Below are 13,803 nucleotides of genomic sequence, written 5' to 3'. Positions count from 1 at the left end.
TCCTGATAAAAATGAAAATATTATCAAGACATGAAAAGTTCCCTCTGACATCTCCAACCCCTGATCCTGGCTAGTCCTGGGCCCTTCCCTACCCCCCTTTCCAGGGCTGGCCACTCTTTGTTGGGTAGAGTCTTCCCTGCAGATCTCTCTTATGCATTGATGTGCATATAATGTATTCATAGAAGTACACAGTAATGCTGTCCTTTATTTATTTTCCTTTTTTCAAACTTCAGAACACTTATTGGGATCCTTGCTATAGCTGGCCCAGGTCTTCTAAAAATAAAGCAACAAAAGTCTACACTGATGTTCAGAAGCCGTTTCTCGTGTCCCATAGAGGCATTTGAACTACCCTATTGCATATTAAAAAGCAGAGACATTACTTTGCCAACAAAGGTCCGTCTAGTCAAGGCTATGGTTTTTCCAGTGGTCATGTATGGATGTGAGAGTTGGACTGTGAACAAAGCTGAGCGCCAGAGAATTGATGCTTTTGAACTGTGGTGTGGAGAAGACTCTTGAGAGTCCCTTGGACTGCAAGGAGATCCAACCAGTCCATCCTAAAGGAGATCAGTCCTGGGTGTTCATTGGAAGGACTGATGTTGAAGCTGAAACTCCAATACTTTGGCCACCTGATGCCAAGAGCTGACTTGTTAGAAAAGACCCTGATGCTGGAAAAGATTGAGGGCAGGAGGAGAAGGGGACGACAGAGGATGAGATGGTTGGATGGCATCACCGACTCGATGGACATGAGTTTGAGTAAACTCCGGGAGTTGGTGATGGACAGGGAGGCCTAGCGTGCTGCGATTCATGGGGTCGCAAAGAGTCGGACACGACTGAGCAACTGAACTGACTGACTGACTGACTGATTGCTCTTAAATCTAAACTTAAAGAGAAACGTATTCTGGAGGCTGCTGTTCGAATGGTGACGATGAGGTTCCACCACTTAGGAAGCGTTTGAATCAGGGCTGACCTCACTTTTCTTGTTTTTAGCCCCTGTCTCAGTTTGTCCATAGCTGGGGGCCGTCTGCTCAGGTACAGGCTTGATTCCAAGCCGACGAGGAAACACTGGTGGCTCTTGTGCCCCAAAGTGACTCTTAATGGCCATCTTGACCCTGCCTTCATCCATCACTGGGAAATGAAAAGCAACTCTGTCCTTAGCGAGGAATTTGAGAACATCTCACAAAGAACTGCTGACTCTCTCTTGATTTAAAGAGCAACGAACAGGTATAACCTATTCAGAAACAAACCCACAACATACACCTGTATTACCTCTAGGAGACAGTGAAGCTCCCTCTGATGGGGGGACCACGGTACCAGAGTGTGTAGGGTTGAACCTTGCTCAAGGAGTAACCCCCCAACTTCGCTTCTGATAAAACCAACCATAAACAGGTTTCCCAAGGCTGGCTTTAATGACAAGCCCAGAAAGAAGCTCCTTTCTCAAGGAAGTCTGCCCTCCAAACTCAACAGAGCCCACGGGCCACAAGCCTTTGCATAGAAAGAGCATACACTCTGCGTTTTTGTAGTGAAAGAGACATTAGTAATGGCCAGTGGCAATGTCCTTGCCTGCTTTGCTAAGGTCATCTGCCCTTCTGCTCCCCTGACATCACAGTGGCCCTGACATTTCATAAAAGCGCAGACATGACCCTTATTCTTTGGATTTTTTTGAGTTTGTCGGGCAAGTTCTGGCACCCCACTCTGTTCAGGGTGGGTAACACACCTCCTCAGTCAGTAACCCCTTGGATGGAGTGTGCCCATTAACGGGTTAACACTCGCATCTCCTGGAGAAGGCTGAACGCACACATGCAACCGCCCACAACCCTGATCAATGGATTTTCCATTCTTCCCAGCTCTTCAGGCAGGGCCGTCCCACAACTCTGAAAGCGGAGCTTCTTGGGCATGGAGCTCTGCTCAGGGCCGGCACAGCCTTTGGACAAGGAATCCACCCCTGGAGCTGGAGCCGCTCCCCTCTGGGTCGGTTTGTGTCTATGTGAGCACATGTTTCCCTTCCCTTTTCTGGGGAAATCTCCAGGGGGATACATTTCCTCAGGTTCACCCAAGGGGACAGAAGTGCTTGGAGTGTACACAGGGGTTTGAGTCTTGCAACTGGTCCAAGGTCACGAAGGACAAGCTTCTAAAGGGGACTTCAAATGGTGGAAATACCCCAAACTTTCCTTCCACCGTGCTTCCCTGGCGGCTCAGACCGTGAAGAATCCGCCTGCAATGCAGGAGACCCGCGTTCCATCATCGGGTCAGGAAGATCCCCTGGAGGAGGGCAAGGCAACCCACCCCAGTATTCTTGCCTGGAGAATCCCCTGGACAGAGGAGCCTGGGGGCTAAATCCATGGGGTCCCAAAGAGTCGGACATGACTGAGCGATTAACAATTTCCCTCCACGGAGTCACTTCGCCTTGGCAGAGGCGGGAGGGGGAAAAGCACCCGGACACCCGGCGGCCGACCTTGGGGAGCTGGCGATCTCTTCCGGCTGCTAAGTTAAAACTGGGGTGAGGGCTCCCCCATTTCACTACCTACGGGCTTGCTGGTGGGGAGGTTTTGTGACGGAGCGCGGTTCCCCCGGCGGCCGGGCCGAGCCGGAGCGGGGCGGGCCGGGGGCGGAGCGGGCGGCGCTGACGGCCGCGGCGGAGAGGGGGCGACCGCGCCCACTTCCTCCCGAGCCCGGGGACCCGCGGCTGCGAGCGGCGCCCAGCTCCCCCGCCCGGCCGTGGCCAGGAGGCTCCGGCGCGACCTGCGGCCGCCAGCCCCGCGCGCCCCCAGCCGCCCCAGGCATGGACGCGGTGCCGAGGCGGAACCGCCCGGAGGGGCCGGCGGAGCGCCCGCCGCCTGCCCGGGACTCGGAGGAGGAGGAGGAAGAGGAGGAAGCCCGGATGGAGCCCGGGCTGGCGGACGAGGAGGAGGTGGACCCCCGGATCCAGGTAGGGTGCGCGGGGGGCGCACGGGGGCCCTGGCCTCCGCGCTCAGCCCGCCTCGGAGCTCTGCGTGCCTGCGCGCAGGGGAGCGGCCCGGGGAGGCCCGGGGCTGCGGGGGAGAGAGGCTCCGAGCGCAGGGTTTCGCCCGGTTCCTGGGGAGGCTGCGGTGCCCGGGCGGACGCGGCCCGACTCCATCGCCGGGACCCCCGGTGGGATCCGGGGGTCGCCCGCAGCTTGCCCTGCGCTTGGGGCGGACGTGCAACAAAGAGGAAAGGGGGCGGGGGCGCCTCGCCGGGTTCGGGGTACCCGAGCGGCTTGCCACGCCGCGGGCTCTGCGCAACCTCAGGACGCCGGGTACCCGGCCGGTGGCGTAGCGCGCGCCCCCGGGGCGGTGGCCCCGGCCGCCCCCTACACCTGGGGCGGCCGCCTTGCCCGGGGGTCGGAGCCCTCACCTGGCAGAGGGGACCGTCCGGAGCCATCTCTCCCCACCCCCCCTCGATTTATTGTTAGCAAACCGAAGGGTTTATTGTCGCCCCCGGCTGCCCTCAAATGGTTTAAAACCCAGCTTTTCCTCCTAGTGAGGTCGAGTGTGAACAGAAATCAGGGCCAACTAATGCGCAAAGCTGACGCGCGAGAAGGCGAGAGGGTTGGCCTGCTTCCTGCGCCTCCATGTCTCCGGGAGATGATTAAAAAGCAATTTCCTAGCCGAGATCTCAAAGTGACAGCTTAACCTCTTCACCCTCTAAGCAAAAAGACAGCACATCCCTTTGCAAGACCCATTTTTCTACTCTTCCATAAGTCACTTGTAACAAAATGCTGCTTTTCAGCATGCGCTGCGACTTCTGGAGACCTAATTGGTTTTTCAGTGCGCAGATCTATTAAAAAGCTCATTTAACTCAGCTGTTGTGTTTAACTGAATTGTTATGGCAGGTGAGCAAGATAAAAATCAGGTGGAAAAAGCTTCATATTAGGAATTCTATTAAAATCAGTTCGGTTTCCTAAATTTTGTTTTCTTGGTAGGGGAATTCTGTTAACAAGATCCTTTGTTTGCAGAGTAAAATGAGTTAACTTCATGCTGGGCGCTTTTTACAAAATGTTAGCTTGTAAATTTTTAAGGATTAGGATTAAAGCTAGTTTTAGTTGTTTTGTAAACAGCTAGGTAGATTGAATAATTGGCAGTTTGAGAAGAAAATGCTCTCTACAGAAAAATGCTCAACTATGGGTGAGTTAATGCCAGAATTCCACCATTGGTTTGCATGATTTCATTGAGTTTATACTTTAGGCTTGGCTTTGTTTTCTTTTATTATCTTTTCTGCAAAATTCCTGCTCTAAAGCAGAAAGCATTATTTTGATTTAGCCTCTAAACCATTTGTAACAGGTGGGTTTACCTGAAGGCACATACCTGCAATAAATAATTGACCTTCTAAGAAAAGACAAATTCCTGGGACCTTAAGTCATTTTCAAAAAGGCCACTATCAAGAAAAAGGTTTCAGAAATGCTGACATTCATTTGTTCTTCCAGGCAAGGCACAACTGTTTTCCTTGACAATTAGTACGGACTGGTTCCTCTTCCTACAAACTGGCCAGAGTAATTTTGAAGGTTTTGGGGCTGAGTCACAGTGGAAACCAAAGACATGCATCCCTGAAGTCTTTTTTTCTATCCCTTTTCTTCATCAGGGGGAACTGGAGAAGCTCAATCAATCCACGGATGATATCAACAGACGGGAGACTGAACTTGAGGTACAGAAAGCTGGGTTCCGAAGTGAAGGTGGCCTCTGTCCTTCTGACCCCAGGCTAGTTCACTCTGTTTTAATAACTGCAGAGTGGCTGCTGGCGTTCCCTCCTTGAAGTTGAGCAACAGCAAGCTGCCTGACAGAGTAAATTATACCACTGAGGCCAGCTAGTGGGTGGAACACATGTGGATCCAATTTCACATGGTTTTCATCCTGGAAGCTCGGAGTGGCCCAAACCAAGGGCTTTACACACTCTTAAGCCCTGAAGTTAACGTGGTCTGTTGCAAAGTTAGAAGGACTAAGGAGGGAAATTAGCTGTGCCCTTTAATGGATAAGAATGAATGAGCTCACAAAATCTCTTATTAAATCTTTTACAGTGACTTCTTACATTGCTACTTTGAAATATCATGTGTTTCCTCAAAAACACTTAGATCTTTTTTGACTTTTGGGCCCTAACCATTCCCCCCCCCCCCCACCCCGCCCCCGCCCTTCCACTCTCCTGCTTTTTTTCTTTATTGTCTGCTTGGGTGTAGAATATTAATGACCTTAATGGTAAAGAAAAGCTGTTTAGTCTCGGAAGCGCTTTCCTGCCTGGAAAAATGTGGGGAGCTGGGACCTCGATTTGAAGTTCATGGGCATCTTCCCGCCTGAATAAACAGATTAATGCTCTTCATGGCTCCCACTTAGCTCCCATCCCTTTTCAACAGGGGTCGGTTTTCCCACCACTTCCCAGCAGGTTTGTCAACCCCCACTTGTGTCTGGTAGCTGTGGGAGGGCCCGCATCAGTAGCAGAAGGAATGGCAGGGAAGGTCAGCAGAAGGGGCAGGCCGCTGCTGGTCCCGCCCGGTGAGGGGGTGGGAGGTCTCAGGAATGTCATCCACCAGCCAGGCAACCCTGCATTGTCCCTCCATGTCGAGGCCAGAGGTGGCCCGGATCGGCAAAGCTGGTTTGCCGAACTGCTTCTGAAGGACTCTTGCTGTGTTCTGGTTCATCTGTGAGCCCTCTTCTCCCCCAAATGAAGTACCTTCTGTGTGTGGAAATTTTTTGCACTTATGATGAATCAGGACTGTTGGTTGGGCAGTTGAAATCTCTTAGAATCTCACGTTTGGAATTCATTCAGCAGCACGACCCCTTTCATTGCTATCAGGATTTGATGTTTCCAAAAACTTGGTTTTTTTTTTTTTTTTTTTTTAATGTTTCCCTTTCTTTGGCTGCTGTGAGTCTTGGTTACAGCATGCAGGATCTCTAGTTGTGACGTGCGAGATCTTAGTGGCAGCGAGTGGGGTCTGGTTCTCTGACCAGGGGTGGAACCTGGACCCCTGCATTGGGAGCACAGAGTCTCAGCCCCTGGATCACCAGGGGAGTCCCCCAAGGGTCCTCCTTCCACCTTGTCACAGCAGCCCAGAGCTATGCTGTTCATGATGGCCGCCTCTTGCCACATGTGGCTATTTGAACTTAAATTAATTATAATTAAGTAAAATTAAAAGTTCACTTCCTCAGTCATAGTAGCCACCTTTCAGCGGCACAGTAGGCCTGGTATTGGACAGATCAGAGAAAACTCCCCTCATCATAGCCAGTTCTGCTGGGTGGTCCTGGTAGGCAGGATGGGAGGCAGGGACCACCTGTTCTCCAGGGGAGGATATGGAGTTTCAGTGTCCTCACAGTTCAGCCACACGGCAGAGCCTAGTCATTTTTCAGATCCCCTTCCATTTCTCATGTTCTGCGATCCCAAATACCAGCAGATAATTTAGAAATAATTTTTTTTTTTTTTGGCAAAGTACTGATCTATTCAGGGCTTCTCAGGTGGCTCTAGAGGTAAAGAACCTGCCTGCTAGTGCAGGAGATGTGAGAGACGTGGGTTCAGTCCTTGGGTCGGGAAGATGCCCTGGAGGAGGGCATGGCCACCCACTCCAGTGTTCTTGCCTGGAGAATCCCATGGACAGATGAGCCTGGCGGGCTATGGTCCATGGGGTCACAGAGTCAGACACAACTGAAGCGATTCAGCATGCACGCACGATTTATTCATCTAACACATATTTATAGGGCTACTCCATGCTGGCCCCTGTCCAGGTTGTGTTCCCCTGCTGAGGGCACAGTTGTTTTATCTCAGCTCTTTTCAGCCCCAATTTCTGAATCCCCTTTCTGGACACACTTAGGTCTTTGTGCGTCACAGGAAACTCTGACAGGTGTTTCCTGCCTGGCTCTGGAGAGCACTTGGCAGCTGCCGGGAGAGGGGGTCAGGGCTGACCCGTGTCACCGGCTGCCCTTTCGTGGCCTTATTATAACCAGGGTGTGTGTGTGTTAGGTGCTCAGTCATGTCTGACTCTCTGCGACCCCGTGGACTGCAGCCCGCCAGGCTCCTCTGTCCATGGAATTTTCCAGGCAAAGGATACTGGAGTGGGTTGCATTTCCTTCTCCAATAACCAGGGTGGACTCAGGCAATTATAGTGCAAACTCTGGAGGTCATGAAAACTTCCTTAGCAGCCATGTTAAAAAGTAACAAGAAACAGCTGAAGCTAATTTCCATCCAATTTCCTTTAACCCAGAATTTTTGAGATAGAATAATTTCAGTGTGGAATCAAAACAGGAAAATCACGAATGAGATGTTTTGCATATATTTTTGTATCAAATCTTGGAAGTATTGTGCATCTTTTATACCTAGAGCACGTCTCACTTCAGACCAACCAGGTTTAGGAGGGCAGCCCGGGTCTAATCGGTGGGGTTTCAGCCACTGTGCAGGTTCTCTGGATGCTGCTCACGCTCCCAGAGCCCACCAGGGAGCTGATGGCAGTTTCTGGCACGCTCTGTCCCTGAGGGCAGGCACTGGGCACCCACCTGGTGTCAGGCTTGCAGCCTCTGCAGATCCAAGCAGATAGGGATGTTCAAGACAGAGGCCGTGCCTCAGGGAGTTGATGTCTCAGTTGAGGCTGGGGCGTGGAGGGGTGGCTAGTAATTATTGATTGCCGTGAGTCCAGTAGAAGAGTGACCTGACGAGGGTCTCTGGAAGACACTGAACAGAAGGCTGCCATGCCTGTGTGCATTGAGTGGCAGATGGAGGGATCGGTGGGGTGCCAGGGGAGGGCGGGCACCGAAGGGTGTGGGCCAGGGAGCAGCCACCATAGCACATGGATGGTCCTCCCTGTTTGCACAAGTTTCCACTAAGCTTGCGCAAAGCCGTGGCTCCCAAGGGAAATGTCGTGACCAAAGGCTTTCAGTAACTTCAACCTCATTAGGCTCCCATGAGCCTCTGGTCCCCCAGTGTCCACTGATCAGTACCTAACTTTGTGTTTCTGTTTAAAGACACATTCAGTTCAGTTGCTTAGTCGTGTCCGACTGTTTGCGGCCCCATGGACTGCAGCACGCCAGGCCTCCCTGTCCATCACCTGAGTTTACTCAAACTCGTGTCCATTGAGTCAGTGATGCCATCCAACCATCTCATCCTCTGTTGTCCCCTTCTCCTACTGCCTTCGATCTTTCCCAGCATCAGGGTCTTTTCAAATGAGTCAGCTCTTCACATCAGGTGGCCAAAGTATTGGCGTTTCAGCTTCAGCATCAGTCCTTCCAGTGAATATTCAGGACTGATTTCTTCTGGATGGACTGGTTGGATCTCCTTGCAGTCCAAGGGACTCTCAAGAGTCTTCTCCAACACCACAGTTCAAAAGCATCACTTCTTCAGCACTCAGCTTTCTTTATAGTCCAACTCTCACATCCATACATGACTGTTAGAAAAACCACAGCCTTGAGTAGATGGACCTTTGTTGGCAAAGTAATGTCTCTGCTTTTTAACATGCCCATGATTTTATTGTAAAGATTTTTTTTTAACGTGGACCATTTTTAAAGTCATTATTGAATTTGTTAAAATAGTGTTTCTGTTCTTTGTTTTGAGTTTCTGGCCTGTGGGATCTTTGTTCCCCAGCCAGGGATGGAACCTGCACCCCTGCGTTGGAAGGCAAAGTCTTAACCACTCAACCAACACAGAAGTCCCTAAAGACACCTTATTTAATGTGTATTTTCGGTTCATTCATGTTGAGCTTGGCCATCAGCACCATGACTCAGCCTGATCAAAGCTCATTCAACACGTGTTTTCTCCATTAGGCTCTTCACAGCTTTCCTGGGGTTAGGACACCAGCCAGCCCTTTGGCCCTAGGCTTGGGGTCCATTTTAAGCAGGAAAGTCACGGACACAAAGCCCAGAAATGCAAAAAGTGTGGCACTAAATGGACTGTGTTGAGGATGCCTGTTTACGGCATGAGAGCTGGAACGGGGCAGAGGGTGTCTGTCCCTCCTCCTCAGGAACAGGCCCGGCAGGCGACCGAAGTATCTCGCCAGTCTGAGCAGGTCCACAGGTGGCTGTAGACCAGCACAGTATTTTTTGGAATTAAGTGAGTAGACAGATTTATAGATAATGACGATTGACTGCCTATATTTCAGAGCCTCCAGGGGCGGGTCTTCGGCTGTCCGCATTTCCTTTCCTCTGCTTTTTGATTACAGTCCGCGGGGCCCAGCACCCCTTGTGGCTTGGAGCGATTCAGGTGATTTGGTGAGCCCAATGCTCGCTGACGGGTGAATGGGTAAAGAAGAGGTGGCCCAGGAGTTAATCCAGGTTTGCACTGCAAGGGGCACAGGTTTGACCCTTGGTTGGGAACTGAGATCCTGCACGTGGTGCGGCCAAAGAATTTTTGGTATGTATGCACATAATGGAATGTTACTCAGCTGTGAAAAATGAAATTTGCAGCAACATGGCTGTACTTGGAGGGCATTACGTGAAAGTGAAAGAAGTCAGACAGAGAAAGACGAAGACTGTATGATACTGCTTATATGTGGAGTCTGAAAAATACAACCAACTGGAGAATATGACAGAAGTGAAGCCGACTCACAGGTATAGAGAACAAGCTAGTGGTTATCAATACAGAGTACTGGGTGTAAATTAGCCTCAAGGATGTTTGTACAACGTGGGGAATATAGCCAATATTTTGTATTAACTAGAAGTAGAAAGTTCAGTTCAGTCACTCAGTCGTGTCTGACTCTTTGCGACTCCATGAACTGCAGCACACCAGGCCTCCCTGTCTATCACCAACTCCCGCAGTTTACTCAAACTCATGTCCATTGAGTCGGCGATGCCATCCAACCATCTCATCCTCTGTCGTCCCCTTCTCCCGCCCTCAATATTTCCCAGCATCAGGGGCTTTTCCAATGAGTCAGCTCTTCGCATCAGGTGGCCAGTGTATTGAGTAGAAAGTAATTTTTCAAAATTGTATACAATTTTTTTAAAGAAAAAAAGAATTGGTGACAGTTTGTGGCATGGTTGCCTCTGGGCGTCGTAGCTGAGGCGTCAGCTGGAATGCACCCCTGCATCCCATTCTGTGTCTTGGTGATTTAAACGGGAGATGATCAAAGGTGTCTGATGCCAGACTGTTGTCAGGTGACATCCACCCCTTCCTGCGATGTTGGTTTGCCTCTGACCTTGTCTGGACAGTGTGGTAGCCCCTTTGTCCTCTGATTTCTGTCGGGAGAGCCAGCCTTTTCAAGGCTGTTGAGGGGAGTAACCTTTTATCAGAAAGAAAGTGAAGTCGCTCAGTCTTGTCCGACTCTTTGCGACCCCATGTGACTGTAATCTACCACGCTGCTCCGTCCATGGGATTTTCCAGGCAAGAGTACTGCAGTGGGTTGCCATTGCCTTCTCCAGGGGATCTTCCCGACCCAGGGATCGAACCCAGGTCCCCCACATTGCAGACAGACGCTTTACCCTCTGAGCCACCAGGGAATCCCAGCCTTTTATCAGAGATGCTCTCGAATATGAGCCTGATGTTTCAAGTTAAGAAAGCACACGTATTTTCCCACAGGTGCATCAGTTAATCAGCTTTAACCATTAACTCACGGAGTCTTTCTTGAGCACCCACTGTGTGCTTGCCGGAAGGCCTGTCTGAACGGGGCGGGGCTGGGCTCGGAAGGGCACTTCAACCCCGGGGGAACAGGAGCACTGGTGCTCTGAGGGTGGGGCGAGCTGCGGCTGGAGAAAGAGAAGCAGCCCTTCTGTCCTGGCAGCCTTGCCCCGGGCTGCAGCAGGCAGGGAGGCCCGATGCACTTGGACGCGGTATACCCGCCCCAGCGATCTGTTCTCAGGTTTGAAACAAGAGGCAGCACAGAGAATTTCTAAGTCACTGTCATCAACTCCACACCCAGTTCCTTCATTTTTCCACCATGTGTAGTGTTTCCTTATCCCCTGCTGCTCTGAAGGTGGGCTTGTCTTGGGCTGAAATGGTCCCTGAGGAGCAGGAAGGGCCCTCCAGGCCCAGTTACCACGCACATTTTTCTGGCTCCGAACAGCCATCTCTCGCTGACTTTTTCAGCCTGCCCTTCCCAGCGGGGGCAGGGGTGCTTCACTGTAAACGGCCATGCTCTTTTCCTCGGTGCTTGGGTGGAGGCGGTTTGAAAAAGCATCCAGATTCCGGACATCTGTGTTCCTCAGACTCACAGAAGGCCTGCACCAGCATCAGCCTTCTCCTTTGCCAAAACCTAGCAAACAATTTCTCTTTAAAAAACTGTCCCGAGCTTGGAAACTTGGGGTGGGGGAGGACAAGAGGGGGTGAATTGGGAGCAGCCTGGAGTCTCCTAATGGATTATTAGCACAAGTCAGGGGAAGAGAAATTCTTTTCTCAGAGGACAGTGTTGTAGCACTTTCTCCTTTAAGATGTGTGTGTGTTTGTGTGTGGGGTGTGTGTTGCATGAGTGTGTGTGTGTGTGTGTGTCGTGTGTGTGTTGCATGACTCTGCGGTGTGTGTGTGGTGTGGTGTTTGTGTGTTGCAGGGTGAGGCTGACTCTCTCTGTCCCCGGGGGGATCCGGTTGCAGGGTGCCATGTCCTGGAGGCGTCCGTGTAGCCCGCCCCGAGGCCCTCCTGTGGCTCCATCCTGCTGGGTCCTCACTGTGCCAGAGGCGTTGGTCGCAGAGTGGGGCCCCGGGCAGGGACTTGGGAGCTGGAGGGCGCTCTGATGTAACGGGGGCTTTGGCATCGAGGCCTGGGGGCTCGGGTTTTTGGGAGGGCCAGCCGCCGGCAGGGGAGGGTAGAGAGTGACCAGTGCAGACGCCCCACAGTCTGGACGGCGTGGCGGGGAGGGGAGCCTGGGGGGGGAGACCCTTCGGTCACTGGCTGTGTGTGAAGGCTTTTCTGGACCTCTGGGGAACCCAGCTCTGACCCAAAGTTTGGCCATTGGACCAGTAGGACTCGGGGCTGCCTGCTTGAGTGATAGTCCCCACATTGCTGCTGGAATGTCCGTGACTTTTGACCCAGCAATTGCACTTGGAAGAATTGATCCTAAGGGGGTAACTGGGCATAGATCCAGGTCCAGCAGGGTTCACCGCAGCCTTGTTTGAAAATGTTGGAAAATTGTGACTCCACCTGCCTGTCAGTAGGGGGTTGCTGAAATAGATGAATACCAAGCCCAGGCGCTGGTTGAGAGAATCCAGGCTTCATGTGTTGACCAGCTTGTTATTAACCAAGAAATGCACCTGAATGGGAAAAAGCAGGTTCCAAGAGCATGGATTCATGATTTAGAATCATGATGCTATGCTAAAAAATATGTTTATGTGCATAAACAGATCTGGAAAGAATTACCTGCCAGGTATTATATCTGGTGGAGAGATGAGTGAGATGTATTCTCTTCATATTTTTCTATATTTTCTGAGTTATTTGCTTTGATCCCTTGTGGCTCAGCTGGTAAAGAATCTGCCTACAGTGCGGGAGACCTGGGTTCGATCCCTGGATTGGGAAGATCCTCTGGAGAAGGGAAAGGCTACCACTCCAGTATTCTGGCCTGGAGAATTCCATGGGCTGTTTAGTCCATGGGGTTGCAAAGTGTTGGACACGACTGAGTGACTTTCACTTCACTTCACAGTCAGAGGGGGAAAAGAAAACCCAAAGTCATGGGAAAGGGGCGCGTGGAGGGACATCTTGGCTTCAGGTGGTGTGGCTAGAACTCGAGCTTTGCTGACTTTTGGGGGCACTTGCCCCTTTGGAGCCTGAGTCATCCCATCCGTGAATTGGAGTCGTGACTCTCCTGGGGGATCTGGGGGGCCTGGGAGGCAGGAGGAGACACTGTGGGTGGGAGGGCTTTGCTTGCTGCTCAGCCCCAGGTGCAGGCGTGGCTTCCCGCAGGCGGGGCTGGCCAGGAGCGTGGGGACCCCCTGGATGTTCAGGATGGATGCAGGGAAGGTTCCAGCGAGATGCTCCGCCCTCCTCTCCTGGGCCCTGCTATGAGGACCCTGTGTCATAGACAGGCTCCGGGCAAGGGGCCAGAGAGAGGGCTCCTAGGGCCAGGATTACAGCGGGATGGACTCTGCGGGGTCTGGAGCCGCGGACCTTGGGCTCTGGAAATCAGCTGTTTCTCCACCTGAGCTGCGCTGTGTTAGGCTGTGTCTCCTCCTGGGATTTGCCTGGCACATAGTGGCTGCTCAGTTGATGTACGTGCGGATGAATGTTGTCAGAGTGCCCCTTGATGGCTGTGTGGCCTGGGGCAAGTTACTCAATGTCTCTGAACCTCAGTTTCCTCATCCCATTGATGTTGTGTAGTAAGCCATCAGTATCATTGCTGCTGTTACTGGGAGAGGGAAGGCCAGGGCTATAGCGTGGTGGGTCCTTGCAGGAAGGACTTGTGTCCATCCTGGCATGTCCTTGACTCCTAGGTGCTCTTCAGTAATAACAAGAGCTCATAATAGTAATAATGGCAATAAAAAGTGCCTCCCATATGCCAGACCCTGTTCTAAGCACTTCGTGTAAGATCCCTGAATCCTCAGCAGGACTTTGTGTGATTGAGCCGATCATCCCTGTTCTGCTGATAAAACCGAGGTAGTGAGTATCTTGCTTTCAAGGAACTACCCAGCTGTGCTAGTGATGTTATTGACATTCTTTGTTGTGGGGGTCTGTCTTGTCCATTGTAGGAGGTTTAGCAAGCAGCCACTCACTAACTGAGACCACTTCCTGCGCCCCCCGCCCAGTTGTGACACCCATGCACATCTCCAGCCTTGAAAGTGTCCTGGGGAAAGGGGACGGGGTTGCCTGGCGGGGGGATCCCCTGCCCTCGAGAAATGCCATCAAGCCTTGGTCCTTGCAGAACCAAGTTAGGATTGCCGGGTCCTGGGCCCACCCAGACATACT

At 51.8% G+C, this 13,803-nt stretch overlaps 1 protein-coding gene across 1 annotated transcript in view; it reads left to right on the top strand.

Moving 5' to 3' along the window:
- Positions 1-2,661: 2,661 nt before the first annotated feature.
- SH3BP5 (SH3 domain binding protein 5) overlaps positions 2,662-13,803 on the top strand; it is a 75,860-nt gene continuing 64,718 nt past the window's right edge. The window contains exons 1-2 of the mRNA XM_065943181.1: positions 2,662-2,926; positions 4,597-4,659. Of these exons, the coding sequence (XP_065799253.1) occupies positions 2,780-2,926; positions 4,597-4,659 (210 nt within the window). The 5' untranslated portion in view covers positions 2,662-2,779. The remainder of the gene's footprint in view (positions 2,927-4,596; positions 4,660-13,803) is intronic.

The sequence above is a fragment of the Muntiacus reevesi genome, chromosome 8 (assembly GCF_963930625.1).
Source record: "Muntiacus reevesi chromosome 8, mMunRee1.1, whole genome shotgun sequence".
NCBI classification, from domain to species: domain Eukaryota; kingdom Metazoa; phylum Chordata; class Mammalia; order Artiodactyla; family Cervidae; genus Muntiacus; species Muntiacus reevesi.
The sequence above is the reverse complement of the archived record's forward strand: the minus strand, read 5'-3'. Positions and strand labels throughout refer to the sequence as shown.